The sequence below is a fragment of the Coregonus lavaretus genome (genome assembly GCF_964263955.1).
Source record: "Coregonus lavaretus genome assembly, chromosome: 12".
Classification (NCBI taxonomy): Eukaryota; Metazoa; Chordata; class Actinopteri; order Salmoniformes; family Salmonidae; genus Coregonus; species Coregonus lavaretus.
Window position 1 is genome coordinate 11179247 of NC_139999.1, and position 20866 is coordinate 11200112.

General features: G+C 43.6%; 3 protein-coding genes across 3 annotated transcripts; 2 read left to right on the forward strand and 1 right to left on the reverse strand.

Moving 5' to 3' along the window:
- Positions 1 to 739: 739 nt before the first annotated feature.
- Positions 740 to 2904, reverse strand: LOC311138096 (adenosine receptor A1-like; the record flags this gene model as incomplete). The annotated part of the gene is made up of 2 exons (XM_084172761.1): positions 740 to 1701; positions 2576 to 2904. 2 exons carry the CDS (start codon positions 2902 to 2904, stop codon positions 1083 to 1085), a joined length of 948 nt encoding a protein of 315 aa, XP_084028887.1. The 3' UTR covers positions 740 to 1082.
- Positions 2905 to 9779: 6875 nt separating this feature from the next.
- LOC311138325 (adenosine receptor A1-like) lies at positions 9780 to 10924 on the forward strand (the record flags this gene model as incomplete). The annotated part of the gene is made up of 2 exons (XM_084173007.1): positions 9780 to 10135; positions 10222 to 10924. Exons 1-2 carry the CDS (start codon positions 9795 to 9797, stop codon positions 10922 to 10924), a joined length of 1044 nt encoding a protein of 347 aa, XP_084029133.1. The 5' UTR covers positions 9780 to 9794.
- A 3409-nt stretch (positions 10925 to 14333) lies between these two features.
- LOC311138326 (adenosine receptor A1-like) lies at positions 14334 to 18998 on the forward strand (the record flags this gene model as incomplete). Its single annotated transcript, XM_084173008.1, has 2 exons — positions 14334 to 14689; positions 18329 to 18998. The coding sequence occupies 2 exons, from the start codon at positions 14334 to 14336 to the stop codon at positions 18996 to 18998; spliced, it is 1026 nt and encodes a 341-aa protein (XP_084029134.1).
- Positions 18999 to 20866: the final 1868 nt, after the last annotated feature.

Here is a 20866-nt window from a genome sequence, read left to right on the forward strand (position 1 = left end):
TGGTAGGAACAAAATGCGTTCATCTATTGCAATATGCATTATTGCAATAATGTAATACGTATCCCACTGCGTACTGCCATCTAGTGTACTTACACAAGACCAGGGGAAGGGTAGAGATGTACTGCCAGTCAATATACATTAATCAATAGACACAATATTAGCTACAACAATTGTATATTACATGAAATGTAATAGTATGTATTTTACAAACCATTTTGAAATAAGAACTTTACTTCAAAGAGGATTTCCTCATCTCAGAAAATGTATATTTTGATTTGGAAAATTGTGATGGAGAACTATTTGTATATTTTATGTGCCACCTGATGGTATAAAGACATTACTGCCACAAAATACAGTACAGGTCTACAGACTCAATAATAAACATAGTCTTGTGGGGAAAGTTGTGTTAGAACGTTGTGTTGAAAATAACCATAATCATAAAGAAGTTAATTAGAGAAGTACTCCTTTATTGAGATAGTACATCTTATTTCCAATTCTGGGAAAGCACTGTACAGATGGTAACAATTGTAAAAACAACACACTTTTTGATTGAGGAAGTGGCATTTAGACAAAGGAAATGCAACAATTAAAGGAAACACCCAATAGTCTGTCTATTTTCATTTTTAACCATCAGTTTCATTTGCAACAAATGCACTTTGCTGTGATACGCCAACACCGTTGAGCAATGCTAAAGTAACATACTTTGACATAATAATAATATGCCATTTAGCAGACGCTTTTATCCAAAGCGACTTACAGTCGTGCGTGCATACATTTTTGTGTATGGGTGGTCCCGGGGATCGAACCCACTACCTTGGCGTTACAAGCGCTGTGCTCTACCAGCTGAGCTACAGAGGACCTTAGCTCTACCTGATCTATAACAGTAACACATGTTTATATTATACTGTTAATACAACGCATAAAGACACATATGAGATGTAGACCACATTCTAAATTGCTTTGCATCCCTACAATGACCATTTTCAAAGGATCTGAGAATAAAACCCTGGAACTATAACTTCTTACCACACTCTTTACATGTCACTAACTGTCCCTCACTCACAATGTTGAACGCCGCTCAATTAGTCATTTCTGGGGTTACTGCTGATGTTCATCTCAGTGGTCTGGTTGTCACCTCGACACACAAACTTCCTCCATATCCTCAGGTACGCTTCCTGGATCTTGCGGATCTTGAAGGCATACACGATCGGGTTGACAGCTGAATTGCCATGGGAGAGGAGGATGCCCACGTAGAAGGCCTGGTGGGGTATGTCTGATGGGTTACCAAAGTAGGCAACACAGTTCATGAAGTGCAGAGGGAGCCAGCAGAAGGCGAACAGCACCAGGACCAGAGTCAGGGATCGGGCCAGGCTCCTCTCCTTCCTGAAGTAGGTGTGGGACTGGGCACCGCTACCCGTCCTCCCCTTCAGGTTCTTCCGGATCGTACAGAATATGTAGCAGTACAGGACAGCCATGATAAGCAACGGGGTGAGGGTGCAGAGGAAGAAATTGAAGTATACGATGTATGACATGGGAATCACAGCCAGGAAATGGCAGATGATGGTGGTTGAGTTCCCTGAGTGAGACAAGGTGTCACGGTTGTACCACCCAAACATGGGTAGGAAGCTCAACATGAAGGCAACAAACCAACATATTGCTACCACCACCCAAGATCTCCTCTCTGTCACTGTCCTCTTGTACCTGTTCAAGCAGAGAATCTGTTCATCTGACATGACAACCTTAATGCTTTCCTTTGTACGCACACATCAGATTTATAATAATAATTACAGAGGGGAAATCATTTGAGAGAATGTGCGAGGTGATACATGCAGTGCCCTCGGTAATTATTGGGACAGTACTTTTTTTTTCTTCTTCTTTCGGCTCTATGCTCCAAAAGCAATGACTATGAGGTTAAAGTGCAGACTATCAGCTTTAATTTGAGGGTATTTTCATCCATATTCATAGCACGCAGTGACTACATCAAGCTTGTGACTCTACACATTTGTTGGATTGATTTGCTGTTTGTTTTGGTTGTGTTTCAGATTATTTTGTGCCCAATAGAAATGAATGGAAGATAATGTATTGTATTGTCATCATGGTAGCATCCACATTAATGTAGAAGTGTTTAGAAACATATTCTATTCTTATTTACAATAAAAGTGACTCCAAAATGTCACAATGCATTATCTACCATTAATTTATATTGGGCACAAAATAATCTGAAACACAACCAAAACAAACAGCAAATGCATCCAACAAATTTGCAAATGCATCCACAAGCTTGATTGCGTGCTATGAATATGGGACCAAGTACTTAACTTTTTACTACTTAAATACACATATAAGTGAATTTGTCCCAATACTTTTGGTTCCCTAAAATGGGGGGACTATGTACAAAAAGTGCTGTAATATCTAGACAGTTCACCCGATATGGATGAAAATACCTTCAAAGTAAAGCTGACCGTCTGCACTTTAACCTCATAGTCATTGTTTGATTTCAAACAAATTAAGAAAAAATGCTTCACTGTCCCAATAATTACAGAGGGCGCTGTATCTAGGTCAGAAGACAACTCACCTGAGCGGGATGAAGACGCGTAGACATCGGTCTACAGAGATGGCTAGCAGAAACAGTACAGAGGCCAATGTCAACAGAATTTCCACACAGCTTATGAAGAGACAGACATTGAATGAGGTCTGCACTCTTCCATCTACCAGTATAGCCGCTGGCACAGCCACAGAACCTACAAGGAAGTCTGCCACAGCCAGAGAAACCAGAAAGCAGAAGGTGGGCTGCCGTAGAGAGCTGTTTAACCACACTGCCCAGATCACCAGCACATTGCCCAGACAGCAAGCAACAGCGATGAGCACCTCCAGTACTGTGTAGGCCACTTCTCCTCCAGACATCCTGTCAGCCGTCCAAGGGAAGTTTACTATTCTGCTGTAGACTTGAACTCTACTGTATAATCCTGAGGATTTTACAACAATGTTTCTTGGACCAGGCTGTCTTTGCTCATTGAAAAGGTTACTGCCCCCTGCAACTTCATGCTTACCTTCCATTTCCTTTTCAACAAATGCAAAAGGTTTTAATAATATGCACATTGACAAATCTTTAATATAAACCACATTTTAAACTGTCCTGCATCCTAAAATAATCTATTATGAATTATTCTAATATAATCATGTAAGTAAAAACAATTTTCGGTCATTTTAATAAAACAAATGGCATCTTTGTGTATCTATTATTTATGTTATATATACAGTATATATATATATCAAATCAAATCAAATTTTATTGGTCACATGCGCCGAATACAACAGGTGCAGACATTACAGTGAAATGCTTACTTACAGCCCTTAACCAACAGTGCATTTATTTTTAACAAAAAAGTAAAATTAAAACAACAACAAAAAAAGTGTTGAGAAAAAAAAAAAGAGCAGAAGTAAAATAAAATAACAGTAGGGAGGCTATATATACAGGGGGGTACCGTTGCAGAGTCAATGTGCGGGGGCACCGGCTAGTTGAGGTAGTTGGGGTAATATGTACATGTGGGTAGAGTTAAAGTGACTATGCATAAATAATTAACAGAGTAGCAGCAGCGTAAAAAGGATGGGGTGGGGAGGCAGTGCAAATAGTCCGGGTAGCCATGATTAGCTGTTCAGGAGTGTTATGGCTTGGGGGTAGAAGCTGTTGAGAAGTATTTTGGACCTAGACTTGGCACTCCGGTACCGCTTGCCGTGCGGTAGCAGAGAGAACAGTCTATGACTAGGGTGGCTGGAGTCTTTGACAATTTTGAGGGCCTTCCTCTGACACCGCCTGGTATAGAGGTCCTGGATGGCAGGAAGCTTGGCCCCAGTGATGTACTGGGCCGTACGCACTACCCTCTGTAGTGCCTTGCGGTCGGAGGCCAAGCAGTTGCCATACCAGGCGGTGATGCAACCAGTCAGGATGCTCTCTATGGTGCAGCTGTAGAATTTTTTGAGGATCTGAGGACCCATGCCAAATCTTTTCAGTCTCCTGAGGGGGAATAGGCTTTGTCGTGCCCTCTTCACGACTGTCTTGGTGTGTTTGGACCATGATAGTTCGTTGGTGATGTGGACACCAAGGAACTTGAAGCTCTCAACCTGTTCCACTACAGCCCCGTCGATGAGAATGGGGGCGTGCTCAGTCCTCTTTTTTTTCCAGTAGTCCACAATCATCTCCTTTGTCTTGGTCACGTTGAGGGAGAGGTTGTTGTCCTGGCACCACACGGCCAGGTCTCTGACCTCCTCCCTATAGGCTGTCTCATCGTTATCGGTGATCAGGCCTACCACTGTTGTGTCGTCGGCAAACATAATGATGGTGTTGGAGTCGTGCCTGGCCATGCAGTCATGGGTGAACAGAGAGTACAGGAGGGGACTGAGCACGCACCCCTGAGGGGCCCCCCTGTTGAGGATCAGTGTGGCAGATGTGTTGTTACCTACCCTTACCACCTGGGGGCGGCCCGTCAGGAAGTCCAGGATCCAGTTGCAAGGGGAGGTGTTTAGTCCCAGGATCCTTAGCTTAGTGATGAGCTTAGAGGGCACTATGGTGTTGAATGCTGAGCTGTAGTCAATGAATAGCATTCTCACATAGGGGGTTCCTCTTGTCCGGGTGGGAAAGGGCAGTGTGGAGTGCAATAGAGATTGCATCATCTGTGGATCTGTTGGGGCGGTATGCAAATTGGAGTGGGTCTAGGGTTTCTGGGATAATGCTGTTGATGTGAGCCATGACCAGCCTTTCAAAGCACTTCATGGCTACAGACGTCAGTGCTACGGGTCGGTAGTCATTTAGGCAGGTTATCTTAGAGTCCTTGGGCACGGGGACTATGGTGGTCTGCTTGAAACATGTTGGTATTACAGACTCAGTCAGGGACATGTTGAAAATGTCAGTGAAGACACTTGCCAGTTGGTCAGCACATGCTCGGAGTACACGTCCTGGTAATCCGTCTGGCCCTGCGGCCTTGTGAATGTTGACCTGCTTAAAAGTCTTACTCACATCGGCTACGGAGAGCGTGATCACATAGTCATCCAGAACAGCTGGTGCTCCCATGCATGCTTCAGTGTTGCTTGCCTCGAAGCGAGCATAGAAGTGGTTTAGCTCGTCTGGTAGGCTTGTGTCACCAGGCAGCTCGCGGCTGTGCTTCCCTTTGTAGTCTGTAATAGTTTTCAAGCCCTGCCACATCCGACGAGCGTCAGAGCCAGTGTAGTACGATTCAATCTTAGTCCTGTATTGACTCTTTGCCTGTTTGATGGTTCGTCGGAGGTCATAGCGGGATTTCTTATAAGCGTCCGGGTTAGAGTCCCGTTCCTTGAAAGCGGCAGCTCTGCCCTTTAGCTCAGTGCGGATGTTTCCTGTAATCCATGGCTTCTGGTTGGGGTATGTACGTACGGTCACTGTGGGGACGACATCATCGATGCACTTATTGATGAAGCCAGTGACTGATGTGGTGTACTCCTCAATGCTGTCTGAAGAATCCCGGAACATGTTCCAGTCTGTGCTAGCAAAACAGTCCTGTAGCTTAGCATCTGCGTCATCTGACCACTTTTTTATTAACCGAGTCACTGGTGCTTCCTGCTTTAGTTTTTGCTTATAAGCAGGAATCAGGAGGATAGAGTTATGGTCAGATTTGCCAAATGGAGGGCGAGGGAGAGCTTTGTATGCGTCTCTGTGTGTGGAGTAAAGGTGGTCTAGAGTTTTTTTTTCCTCTGGTTGCACATTTAACATGCTGGTAGAAATTAGGTAGAACAGATTTAAGTTTCCCTGCATTAAAGTCCCCGGCCACTAGGAGCGCTGCATCTGGATGAGCGTTTTCCTGTTGATTTATGGCCTTGTACAACTCATTCATGCAATCTTAATGCCAGCATTGGTTTGTGGTGGTAAATAGACAGCTATGAAAATATAGATGAAAACTCTCTTGGTAAATAGTGTGGTCTACAGCTTATCATAAGATACTCTACCTCAGGCGAGCAAAACCTCGAGACTTCCTTAGTATTTGATTTTGTGCACCAGCTGTTGTTTACAAATATACACAGACCGTCACCCCTTGTCTTACCGGAGTCAGCCGTTCTATCCTGCCGATGTAGCGTATAGCCCGCTAGCTGTATGTTATCATTGTCGTCGTTCAGCCACGACTCGGTGAAACATAGGATATTACAGTTTTTAATGTCCCGTTGGTAGGATAACCATAATCTTAGGTCATCCAATTTATTTTAAAATGATTGAACGTTGGCTAATAGGATTGATGGAAGAGGCAGTTTACTCGCTCGCCGTCGGATCCTTACAAGGCACCCCGATCTACGTCCACGATATCTCCGTCTCTTCCTCACGCGAATGACTGGGATTTGGGCCTTGTCGGGTGTCTGTATGATATCCTTCGCGGCCGCCTCGTTGAAGAAAAAATCTTCGTCCAATACGAGGTGAGTAATCGCTGTCCTGATATCCAGAAGCTCTTTTTGGTTATAAGAGACGATGGCAGAAACATTATGTACAAAATAAATTACAAATAACGCGGAAAAACACACATAATAGTACAATTGGTTAGAGGGCTGTAAAACGGCAGCCATCTTCTCCGGCGCTGTTCTAATCACTTTATATATATATAAAGTTCTGGGCAAAGAGGGGTTTTATAGGTTAATGCATTTTTCTCAGGTTGGCATATATTGGGATGACTCATGTACTGGAGGCAGCTCTGCACGATAGTCACTAGCTGGCACAGCCACTAAGTCATAAAATCGGATTTTAAACCCAACCCAACCCTTACGCCTCAAACTGTTTTTTATTGGATATGTGTACAACAACAGTTCAACATTCACCTTTTGCTACTATTTCTGTCAAGTCTACACATACAATTTGATGCATATGTTGGATATATCCAACGTATGCACCACACAGAACACAGAATGCACTGCAACTGCCTCTGCAATGCAATGTTGCAAGGCAAATGCAGCATTCCATTGGAAATGAATGCACTTCTGGTGTACCAAAACGCAATGAAGCTGTCGGTGTGATCGAGGCTTTAACCACACTGCTAACCCTAAAACCTAACCCTAACCTTAAATTAAGAGCAAAAAGCACATTTTTGTTTTCATGAATTTGTACAATATAGACAATTTTGACTTTTCAGCTGGCAAATCTAGCGGAAATCGCTCAGTTCTGCCTCCAGGAAAATAATACTTTTTAAAATAATGGATTTAATGGTGCTCCGTGGGATGTTCAAAGTTTCAGATAATTTTTTATAACCCAACCATGATCTGTACTTCTCCAAAACTTTGTCCCTGACCTGTTTGGAGAGCTCATTCGTCTTCATGGTGCCGCTTGCTTGGTGGTGCCCCTTGCTTAGTGGTGTTACAGATTCTGGGGCCTTTCAGATCCCACAGAGCACCATTAAATCCATAATAAGAAAATGGAAAGAATATGGCACCACAACAAACCTGCCAAGAGAGGGCTGCCCACCAAAACTCACGGACCAGGCAAGGAGGGCATTAATCAGAGAGGTAACAAAGAGACCAAAGATAACCCTGAAGGAGCTGCAAAGCTCCACAGCGGAGATTGGAGTATCTGTCCATAGGACCACTTTAAGCCGTACACTCCACAGAGCTGGGCTTTATGGAAGAGTGGCCAGAAAAAAGCCATTGCTTAAAGAAAAAAACAAGCAAACATGTTTGGTGTTCGCCAAAAGGCATGTGGGAGACTCCCCAAACATATGGAAGAAGGTACTCTGGTCAGATGATACTAAAATTGAGCTTTTTGGCCATCAAGGAAAACGCTATGTCTGGCGCAAACCCAACATCTCTCATCACCCCGAGAACACCATCCCCACAGTGAAGCATGGTGGTGACAGCATCATGCTGTGGGGATGTTTTTCATCGGCAGGGACTGGGAAACTGGTCAGAATTGAAGGAATGATGGATGGCGCTAAATACAGGGAAATTCTTGAGGGAAACCTGTTTCAGTCTTCCAGAGATTTGTCAACGTCTGGGTGAAGTGGTGAAACGGAATCAGCCACAGGACACAGAACTGAGAAATGAATGGATTTACTAAAACAAAAGTAAACCATAACAAACCCTCCACGCAGGGAAGAGCAGCACAACAGCTCACCAAACGACGTAAAACCACGGACAATCACGCACAAACCCAGAAGGGAAAACAGAGGTAATTATAGGGAAACAAATAAGCATAATGGGTAACAGGTGTGAATAATAAAGACAAGACTAGTGTAACACAGAAACATCGATCGGTGGCAGCTAGTACTCCGGTGACGACGAACGCCGAAGCCTGCCCAAGCAAGGAGGACGGGCAGCCTTGGGGGGGGGGGTGAATAGTTATGCACGCTTAAGTTCTCTTTTTTTGTCTTATTTCTTGTTTGTTTCACCTAAAAAATTAAAAATATATAAAAATATTGCTTCTTCAAAGTGGTAGGCAAGTTGTGTAAATCAAATGATACAAACCCCCCAAAAAATCCATTTTAATTCCAGGTTGTAAGGCAACAAAATAGGAAAAATGCCAAAGGGGGTGAATACTTTCGCAAGCCACTGTATGCCCCATTTGTTTTGTTTGGCTAGGGGTTAGGGTTAGTGGGTAAGGTTAGGAGTTAGGTTAAATGGTTAAGGGTAGAGTTAGGGGAACGGTTAGTTAAATTCCTCTGTAGCTCAATTGGTAGAGCATGGCGCTTGTAACGCCAGGGTAGTGGGTTCGATCCCCGGGACCACCCATACGTAAAAATGTATGCACGCATGACTGTAAGTCGGTTTGGGAAAAAAGCGTCTGCTAAATGGCATATTATATTATTTAAAAGTTTAGGGTAAGGGTTAGCTAACATGCTAAGTAGTTGTAGTTGCAAAGTTGCTAAAATGCTAAAGTTGTCTGTGATGAGATTCAAACATGCAACCTTTGGCTTGCTAGACGTTCGCGTTATACGCCCACCCCGACCAACCACCCTCCTTTTGTTTTTGCCTTAAGTAACCCACTGCTTTATGTAACCATACCAAACCTAATATATATCATAACATATAATACTAATTTTAGTGTTTACATTTACTATGTTACGTCTAGTCTATGAGACCAGGCTGGAATTTGAAGTAGCATGATTTTCTAAGTTAAAAGCAAAAAGAAAATATCATGTAAGTGAAACATTTGAACTGAATTGTGGGACATTGTTAAAAATGGTGATTGAACTTGATTACTGAAACGATGATGATTGGAAACCATGCCTTGTAATACATGTTGAAACACTGTGCCTGCTCATTCCAGACATTACTCCTGTCACTTGCCACATTGTGACATGAATACCATTCTCAGAAGCAAGTATATTTTTGAACATCCTTACTCGAAAGCCACAGGAAATGTGTACAGCACGACCACAGCTAAACATATTTATCCAGCCAACGTAGAGCTGAAGATGGCGACACCTTGCCTCGTATTACCAAACGTTTATGTAGGATAAGGCTTCCTCTGAGAAGAACAAAAATGTTTTAGCTGTGGTAGAATTGTATGTTTTCACAGATTTACTACAAGTCTATTTATGCTATATTTAAACTATTTTATACACAGTCTCCTCCTACTAGCAGTGTAGGAGAAGTGAGATTCCATAACACCACCTATCACCAACCTACAGCAGTCAGGTGGGGGCTGTGACATTTCCGTAAACCTTTTCAATGATCAAGTGAACATCCTTGAGCCTACAGGAACAAAAAACGTGCTGGCAAATCTCCAGGGGTATAGAATAGACCACACTTAGTGTTAAGTACAGTAATTGCCAATATTAAACTTACCTTGGATGGCTGACAGGATGTCTGGAGGAGAGGTGGTCTACACAGTACTGGAGATGCTGATCGCTGTTGCCTGCTGTCTGGGCAATGTGCTGGTGATCTGGGCAGTGTGGTCGAGCAGCTCTCTACGGCAGCCCACCTTCTGCTTTCTGGTTTCTCTGGCTGCAGCTGACCTCCTTGTAGGTTCTGTGGCTGTGCCGCTGGCTGTGCTGGTGGATGGACGGGTGTGCACCTCGTTCAATGTATGTCTCTTCATAAGCTGTGTGGTCGTCGTGTTGACAATGGCTTCAGTCATGTCTCTGTTAGCCATTTCTGTGGACCGATTCCTACGCGTCTTCATCCCTCTCAGGTGAGCGTGCATGCATATACAGTGCACACACACAGCTTTTAAAAAATGGTTGTCATGTCAGATTAACAGATTCTCTGCTTCAATAGGTACAAGAAGACAGTGACAGAGAGGAGATCTTGGGTGGTGGTAGCAATATGTTGGTTTGTTGCCTTCATGTTGAGCTTCCTACCCATGTTTGGGTGGTACAACGGTGACAACTTGTCTCACTCAGGGAACTCAACCACCATCCCCTGCCATTTCCTGGCTGTGATTCCCATGTCATACCTTGTTTACTTTGCCTTCTTCGTCTGCACCCTCACCCCGTTGCTTATCATGGCTGTCCTGTACTGCTACATCTTCTGTAGCATCCAGAGGAAGCTGAGAGAGAAGGTGGGGAGCGGTGCCCAGTCCCACACCTACTTCAGGAAGGAGAGGAGCCTGGCCCGATCCCTGACTCTGGTCCTGGTGCTGTTCGCCTTCTGCTGGCTCCCTCTGCACTTCATGAACTGTGTTGCCTACTTTGGTAACCCATCAGACATACCCCACCAGGCCTTCTACGTGGGCATCCTCCTCTCCCATGGGAATTCAGCTGTCAACCCGATCGTGTATGCCTTCAAGATCCGCAAGATCCAGGAAGCGTACCTGAAGATCTGGAGGAAGTTCTTTGTGGGTCGAGACAGTCAGGGCTCTCAGAACAACCAGACCACTGAAAATAATATCAGCAGCAACCCTAACAGTGCGGCCAGAAATATTGATGGCAATGCTATCAGCGTTGTGAAAATCGACTCAGTTGATGGTACAGCATGTTAATAGCGTAGGAAGACAATAGAAGTGATAGTCGCTTGGCTTTTTTTCTTTGGCAAAGTGCATGAACACCTTAGAACCTGTATAATACGGGGAAACTACTGCCAGGGTGTTAAACATTGGCATATTTTTATATTTCGCATTTGTTGAAAAAAACTGAGTGAGAGAAATAGACAGAGGAAGTTGCAAGGAAGTCAAGTAACTGGGCTCTTATCGATTTCATGTTTAAAGACTCTTGAAAAAGACTCTTGAATGTACTGAGGCTTGCTGGCAGTCATCAAAATTATGCAATGCCACTCCAATTCAATTAATTTCAGTGCATATGATATTTCAATATGTCAGTGTTTAAATTGTGTGTCCCTTTTCTGCATGGTTCCATGACTATTCTAGCAAAGAGCTGGTCCAGAATGATAAGTTGATGGAGAAAAGGTACAGAATGATAAGTTGATGGAGAGAAGGTACAGAATGTGAATTAATGTGCAAATGGTGGGCTGTTAACCTGAGTGAAGTTCAAGTAAATAATCACATAAAATTATAACGTTTCAAAAAGATAAAAGGGAAGAAAATGTGTGTTGAAATGTATCCATGAGCATGAATGTGATAATCATCTGCCTGCCACTATAGAGTTGCATAACTGAATGGCTGTAGTTATGCACTAATGTACCCTTCGAAACTTACCATCTTACTCACAAGTTATTTAGCTGGTGTAATGAAATTAAATCACGGATTGCAACTGAATAACTTGCACATTACATCATTTCAGTTACTCCCATGCATCTTATTTATTGATGCTTTGTGATTAAGGAGAAATCTGTACGGGCAGTGGAAGCACTCCAGTCACACTAAGGAGGATGGATTGATTTATTCATTCATTCACCTTTATGAACAAGGCTAAAGGCGGGACATAACATTTATCTATAGGGGATGTAAGGTTCTATTTCTAATTCTACAGATTCTCTGTGTGGTTATTCAGGAAGTAAAAACATATATCACATCACATACAGTGGGGGAAAAAAGTATTTAGTCAGCCACCAATTGTGCAAGTTCTCCCACTTAAAAAGATGAGAGAGGCCTGTAATTTTCATCATAGGTACACGTCAACTATGACAGACAAATTGAGAAAAAAAATCCAGAAAATCACATTGTAGGATTTTTTATGAATTTATTTGCAAATTATGGTGGAAAATAAGTATTTGGTCACCTACAAACAAGCAAGATTTCTGGCTCTCACAGACCTGTAACAACTTCTTCAAGAGGCTCCTCTGTCCTCCACTCGTTACCTGTATTAATGGCACCTGTTTGAACTTGTTATCAGTATAAAAGACACCTGTCCACAACCTCAAACAGTCACACTCCAAACTCCACTATGGCCAAGACCAAAGAGCTGTCAAAGGACACCAGAAACAAAATTGTAGACCTGCACCAGGCTGAGAAGACTGAATCTGCAATAGGTAAGCAGCTTGGTTTGAAGAAATCAACTGTGGGAGCAATTATTAGGAAATGGAAGACATACAAGACCACTGATAATCTCCCTCGATCTGGGGCTCCACGCAAGATCTCACCCCGTGGGGTCAAAATGATCACAAGAACGGTGAGCAAAAATCCCAGAACCACACAGGGGGACCTAGTGAATGACCTGCAGAGAGCTGGGACCAAAGTAACAAAGCCTACCATCAGTAACACACTACGCCGCCAGGGACTCAAATCCTGCAGTGCCAGACGTGTCCCCCTGCTTAAGCCAGTACATGTCCAGGCCCGTCTGAAGTTTGCTAGAGTGCATTTGGATGATCCAGAAGAGGATTGGGAGAATGTCATATGGTCAGATGAAACCAAAATAGAACTTTTGGGTAAAAACTCAACTCGTCGTGTTTGGAGGACAAAGAATGCTGAGTTGTATCCAAAGAACACCATACCTACTGTGAAGCATGGGGGTGGAAACATCATGCTTTGGGGCTGTTTTTCTGCAAAGGGACCAGGACGACTGATCCGTGTAAAGGAAAGAATGAATGGGGCCATGTATCGTGAGATTTGGAGTGAAAACCTCCTTCCATCAGCAAGGGCATTGAAGATGAAACGTGGCTGGGTCTTTCAGCATGACAATGATCCCAAACACACCGCCCGGGCAACGAAGGAGTGGCTTCTTAAGAAGTATTTCAAGGTCCTGGAGTGGCCTAGCCAGTCTCCAGATCTCAACCCCATAGAAAATCTTTGGAGGGAGTTGAAAGTCTGTGTTGCCCAGCGACAGGCCCAAAACATCACTGCTCTAGAGGAGATCTGCATGGAGGAATGGGCCAAAATACCAGCAACAGTGTGTGAAAACCTTGTGAAGACTTACAGAAAACGTTTGACCTGTGTCATTGCCAACAAAGGGTATATAACAAAGTATTGAGAAACTTTTGTTATTGACCAAATACTTATTTTCCACCATAATTTGCAAATAAATTCATAAAAAATCCTACAATGTGATTTTCTGGATTTTTTTTATTCTCATTTTGTCTGTCATAGTTGACGTGTACCTATGATGAAAATTACAGGCCTCTCTCATCTTTTTAAGTGGGAGAACTTGCACAATTGGTGGCTGACTAAATACTTTTTTTCCCCACTGTACAGCTCATCTGGACACAGTGTACGGTCCAGTCATTTATGCAAAGCCATTTGAGAGGATGAAATCGGTCTTGGTTAGCACAAAAGCATGGGGGGACAGAATGTTAGTTTAGCTCCTCACAAATCCTCTTGGGTAAGTGTCAAGGTCCTGTCTGCAGTGCATCTCAGGTGACAGAAAGAGTACTAAAATCTTAAAATGGCACCTAGGCTCTCACATTTTCATTTGACACCCTGTTATCTTGAGTGGCACTGCTAAGAAATATCCAATCTCCCAAAAGCTTGTTTTATAAGACCCACCTGCCAGACCACAGTCACAGCTCCCCCCTGTCCCACATTTATGCACACGCACACGCACACACACACACACACACACACACACACACACAAACACACACACACACACAAACACACACACTTCTGATGGTGTGTGAGAAGCTCACTATTGTTCCGGAGGAGTGATGGGAGGAGGAGGTACAGACCTGCTACAAAGAGAACGAGGCCCCTCCCCTCTGAGGGAAGGAGAGAAGCAGGGGATCAGCCAGTCAGTGTGGAGCTAAAAGAGGATGCTGGACATTTATCTCCCCAGATCCGTCCATCGACATAGGACCCACTCAGTGAGTCAATGCCAGGTCAGCGACCACCCACGCTTCTCTCAGCAGCAGCAGCAGCTCAGAGGGAACACACAGAATTGTAGAGGACACAATGAAATGAGTTGAATGCATAGGACCAACCGAAGAAGAAGAACCTTTAACTACCTCTTAAACAATTTCTAATCTGAGGCAAGGCAAGGGGAAATCCGAGGACTTTTAAAATGTCTTCCTTTCATGGTGTCAAGCAACGGGAGCATGTGGACATAATGTACATCTCCATGGAGACAGCCATCGCCCTGGCCTCTGTGCTGGGCAACGTGCTGGTGGTGCTGGTGGTCTGTATGAACCGGGCCCTGAGGGACACCACGTTCTGCTTCATCGTATCTCTGGCGATGGCCGACATCGCTGTGGGAGCCCTGGTCATCCCCCTGGCTGTAGTGATCAGTCTGGGGCTGAAGACTCAGTTCTACACCTGCCTCTTCCTCTCCTGCCTGCTCCTCATCATCACCCAGGGCTCCATCCTGTCCCTAATGGCCATCGCCATCGACCGTTACCTCCGGGTCAAGATTCCCACGAAGTGAGTCCACCGAATTATGCATGCTATTTACTTTTCCCAGGTAGCGTTCCGAACAGTCTGAAAACAACTGCCAACTTTATCACACAGAGGGCTCTATTTTAACGAACCTAATGCAATGGTAAATTTTAGCACTGGCGGTAGAGCTGTAGGTTCCAACGTGATCCATGGCTAAATATGTGGTTGCTTCAAGTTGTGTATTTACGGTCTTTTATGTATTGCGTTTTCATCAACACCAATTAGAATGTTAGTCCATTATAGCCTAGTTTGTTAAATAGCCTACAGAAACAAAATAACTAAATATAGGCCTATCCCATTTTTCCAAAAATGTTGAACATGTTTGCAGTCCACATTGTTCTAAGTAATTGCATTGCTTCAATATGGAAATATATTGTTAACATAGGCCTACTATAAAATGCATATAAAGCCTTTTTTACATCAGCAGATGTCACAAAGTGCTATACAGAAACCCAGCCTAAAACTCCAAAGACCAAGCAATGCAGATGTAGAAGCAAGGTGGCAAAGAAAAACTCCCTAGAAAGTCAGGATCCTAGGAAGAAACCTAGTGAGGAACCAGGCTCTGATGGGTGGCCAGTCCTCTTCTGGCTGTGCCTGGTGGAGATTATAAGAGTACCGTTAAGGCCAGATTGTTCTTCAAGATGTTCAAACGTTCATAGATGACCAGCAGGGTCAAATAATAGGGTCAAATAATAATCACAGTGGTTATAGAGGGTGCAACAGGTCAGCACCTCAGGAGTAAATGTCAGTTTCCTTTTCATAGCCGAGCATTCAGAGGTCGAGACAGCAGGTGCGGTAGAGAGAGAGAGAGAGAGAGAGAGAGAGAGAGAGAGAGAGAGAGAGAGACAGGAGATAAGACCAAAAATACAAAAATGGGCTAATGTTGCACAATCTAGAAAGCTCTTTGCATCTTAGTAAGACTCACCGCTGAAATCGCTGCCAAAGGTGCTCCTACAAAGTATTAACTCAGGGGTGTGAAAACTTATGTATATGAAATATTTCTGTATTTAATTGCAATACATTTGCACAAACTTTTAATATAGGATTGCCCATAATGAGATTGATTTTGCTTTAGGGCAACAACTTCAGTATTTTAATGTATTCCTAGTGAAGAAAATGTTCTGTTAATTCTAATTACACATTGATGACTTAAATTACACATTGATGAATTAAATTACACATTGATGACTTACATGTTAACTTTTATTTGTAATTGAAAATAACTGTTTGTGGTGCGAGGGATACCAAGGGAGTGTGCAGTGGCAATCTAAGTAGAATTTCTCTCAGACTGCTGGGAAGCCATATATCTCAGCTTAGTTTAATACAAATCAATGGGCTAGACATTGAAAGCTTTTAAGTAAATTAAAATGTTCCTGTCCGTCCCAAGGAGTGATTTTTAAGGCTGGTTCGTTGGGCCTTTTTGGCAGAGTTCCTGGTGCGTCTTATTTATTTGTAGTGTCATGTGGACAGGGGAGTTGTGTAAGAGAGATAAATATATGGCAACAGCAACTTGCTATCAAAGGGAACAGTTCCTTCATTTTGGAGGTCATACCACCTTTTATATTCTCAAAGCATGTATAATACTGAAACATATATATTAACTAAACATGAAAAATGTTTGATGTACCTGAATAATGTTGGTCGCATGTTTCCTGAGGTAAAAATGTTCCACATGCACAAAAAGCTTATTTATCTCAAATTTTCTGCACAAATTTGTTTACATACATGTTAGTGAGCATTTCTCCTTTGCCAAGATAATCCATCCACCTGACAGGTGTGGCATATCAAGAAGCTGATTAAACAGCATGATCATTACACAGGTGTATCTTGTGCTGGGGACAATAAAAGGTCACTCTAAAATGTGCAGTTTTGTCACACAACACAATGCCACAGATGTCTCAAGTTTTGAGGGAGCGTGCTATTGGCATGCTGACTGCAGGAACGTCCGCCAGAGCTGTTGCCAGAGAATTTCATGTTAATTTTTCTACCATAAGCTTCCAGCGTCGTTTTAGAGAATTTGGCAGTACCTCCAAACGGCCTCAAAACCGCAGACCTTGTGTAACCACGCCAACCCAGGACCTCCAACCACGTGTAGACCTTGTGTAACCACGCCAACCCAGGACCTCCAACCACGTGTAGACCTCGTGTAACCACACCAACCCAGGACCTCCAACCATGTGTAGACCACGTGTAACCACGCCAACCCAGGACCTCCAACCATGTGTAGACCTTGTGTAACCATGGCAACCCAGGACCTCCAACCACGAGTAGACCTCGTGTAACCACGCCAACCCAGGACCTCCAACCACGTGTAGACCTCGTGTAAACATGCCAACCCAGGACCTCCATCCACGTGTAGACCTCGTGTAACCACGGCAACCCAGGACCTTCAACCATGTGTAGACCATGTGTAACCATGGCAACCCAGGAACTCCAACCACGTGTAGACCTCATGTAGCCACGACAACCCAGGACCTCAAACCACGTGTAGACCTTGTGTAACCACGCCAACCCAGGACCTCCAACCACGTGTAGACCTTGTGTAACCACGCCAGCCCAGGACCTCCATCCACGTGTAGACCTCGTGTAACCACGTCAACCCAGGACCTCCAACCACGTGTAGACCTTGTGTAACCATGCCAACCCAGGACCTCCAACCACGTGTAGACCACGTGTAACCACGCCAGCCCAGGACCTCCAACCACGTGTAGACCATGTGTAACCACACCAGTCCAGGACCTCCACATCCGGCTTCTTAACCTGTGGGATCGTCTGAGACCAGCACCCGGACAACTGATGAAACTGAGGAGTATTTCTGTCTGTAATAAAGCCCTTTTGTGGTGAAAAACTAATTCTGATTGGCTGGGCCTGGCTCCCCAGTGAGTGGACCTTGCTCCCAAGTGGGTGGGCCTATGCTCTCCCAGGCCCATCCATGGCTGCGCCCCTACCCAGTCATTTGAAAATCCATATATTAAGGCCTAATGAATTTATTTCAATTGATTCATTTCCTTATATGAACTGTAACTCAGTAAAATCATTTTAATTGTTGCATGTTGTGTTAAAATTTTTGTTCAGTATAGATGCTTGCATTTACTTAGCTCTCAGTATTTTACATTCTAAAATCAATATGTGCCAAATAAAAATCCATATTTTTGTCCTGAGGAAATTTGGTGACACTTAAAAAATCTGAAAGCAAAGTAGCTTGCATTTGCTTATCTCTCAGTATTATGTGCCAAAATAAAAAATCCATATTTTTTATTATTATTTGGTGACACTTTGTAAATCACCTTCAATGAATAAATTAATCCATTATGCTCCTGTCACGGAACACGTTTGACACCCTGTTAGCTTGAGTGGCACTGAAACAAAGGTAGAACAGTATGAATGAAGTTATAAATGAATACATGCATAAATGTATTGAATTATTAATGCATTGAACAGAGATGGTGCATCATTGGTATTCATAAAAGCTCATACTTAGCTCCTTAGAACAGCATGTACTTTAACAATGTCTGGAGATAATCAGAAGTCTAAGCTAAGCTTTACCTCCAACTGTTTTGCATGTTCTATGTTTGTCAATGTACTGTATCGTTTTTCAAACTGAATTCCTCCGGTCCTCTGCAGGTACAGCATCATCGTGACACAGAACAGGGCATGGGTGGCAGTGTTCCTATGCTGGCTCCTCTCTGCCCTGATGGGGCTGGTGCCCATGTTGGGCTGGCACAACGAGCACACAAAGAATAACCTGAGCATCATCAGCGATGACATAATAGTTTGCAAGTTCACTAAGGTTATGCGCATGGACTACATGGTCTACTTCAACTTCTTCGGCTGGGTGGTGATTCCTCTGACCATCATGATCGCGCTGTACGCCGAGATCTTCAGGGTGATCCGGAAGCAGCTTAACATGCGTGCTGAGGCCACCTGCGACACCAGCAAGTACTTGCACAAGGAGCTAAAGCTAGCCAAGTCCCTGGCGCTAGTCGTCTTCTTATTCGCTCTGTGCTGGCTGCCCCTGCATGTCATGAACTGCATCCTCTTCTACTGCCCGGAGTGTGGGATGCCCAAGAGCGCCATGTATGTGGGAATCTTTATGACCCACATCAACTCTGCCCTCAACCCGCTGGTCTACGCTTTCCGAATACAGCGGTTCCGTACCACGCTGGTCCAGATCTTCCACCGCTGCATGCTGTGTAAACCCACGGAGACCAGACCTTGCCCCAACCAGCCCAGCCCAGCCCACCACCCCTGTTTGAGAAAGTCCAACCCTACCCAGGACCTGCCCTGTTTATAGGCTTCTCCTGCGAAATGTTGTGTCAAAGAAGTAGCCATAGTGCAATAATAATGAGACTTCTGCTATGCAACCATCATCTGGGATGAAGGATACAGCATATGGACTGCAGTCTGTTTTGTGAAGGCCCCCATTAGTGGACTGGACTCCAAAAAAAAAACACTTCACTGAATTATGAGAATTAAGTTAATTAACATCTCGTTAACATTTGCAATAGGCACCTCCTGGGATAGACAATCCCGGAAACAGGAAGACTTTAAATGCAAGTATTAGCCCATATCTGTACTAACTGTAAGTCGCTCTGGATAAGAGCGTCTGCTAAATGACTAAAATGTAAATGTAAATGTAACTTACTGACGCCAGCTAAAATTCATATTTTGTATTTTGCTTTATAACGAGATCCTTGTCAAATTGGCCTATAACACACTCACCAGTGGAGGCTGCTGAGTGGAGGACGGCTCATAATAATGTCTGGAACGACGCTAATGGAATGGCATCAAACATATGGAAACCATGTGTTTGATGTATTTGATACCATTCCACTCATTCCACTACAGCCATTACCACGAGCCTGTCCCCCCCAATTAAGGTGCCACCAACCTCCTGTGACACTCACACACCCTTGGACTCATTCATACAAATGGCTTGCTTCTAAATTTGAATCATACAATAATGCCTTCTGTGGTATGCTGTATAAATCTGAAGTCTGATTGGACCATTATTTTTTCTATGATATTGTCTGTGAAAATGATCATTGAATCCATTCATCTGTTGTATAAATAAACATGGCGTTGTAACAAGAAGAGAGATTTACAAGAGTACAATATATACCACTGTGTAATCCCATGAAGACCACTCAATAGGCCTATTTCTGTTTTATGTTCTAGCTAATGTCCATCAAGATCCAATAAAGAAATGCCAATCAAGACGATTCTCTCTAAACCAACTCCAACGATTGTTCTAAAACCTCCAACCAAAGAAGACTGCTACCTGCAGTCAGATGACGGCTGTTTTCAGGTGAACAGGTTCAACAATGCTTTGTTTGAGGAAACAGATCTAGTATTTTCTCTTGAGCTTGGTTGGGCCATCATTTTCATAACACTAACAGGGTGTTGGAAAAGGCTTAGGCCATCTGAGTGAGTCCATTTTAATTCCAGAGTGAATTACATGCAGTAGATTGTGACTTCCCCTCCCTCGCCCTCTTTCTCAACAAGCCTTGAGTCACTCCCCCTTTGCACACTCTCTCCCTTTCGTTCTAAAACATGTGGATTTGTTTACATAGGCATAGCTAGCTAGCTAGCCAGGCATTTCATATCGCTACAGCAGCAGTCTTCAGTCGTGGTCAAAAGTTTTGAGAATGACACAAATCTTAATTTTCACAAAGTCTGCTGCCTCAGTTTCAATTTGCATATACTTCAGAATGTTATGAAGAGTGATCAGATGAATTGCAATTAATTGCAATGTCCCTCTTTGCCATGAAAATGAACTTAATCCCCCAAAAACATTTCCACTGCATTTCAGCCCTGCCACAAAAGGACCAGCTGATCATGTCAGTGATTCTCTCGTTAACACAGGTGAGAGTGTTGACAAGGACAAGGCTGGAGATCACTCTGTCATGCTGATTGAGTTAGAATAACAGACTGGAAGCTTTAAAAGGAGGGTGGTGCTTGAAATCATTGTTCTTCCTCTGTTAACCATGGTTACCTGCAAGGAAACACGTGCCGTCATCATTGCTTTGCACAAAAAGGGCTTCACAGGCAAGGATATTGCTGCTAGTAAGATTGCACCTAAAACAACCATTTATCGGATCATCAAGAACTTCAATGAGAGAGGTTCAATTGTTGTGAAGAAGGCTTCAGGGTGCCCAAGAA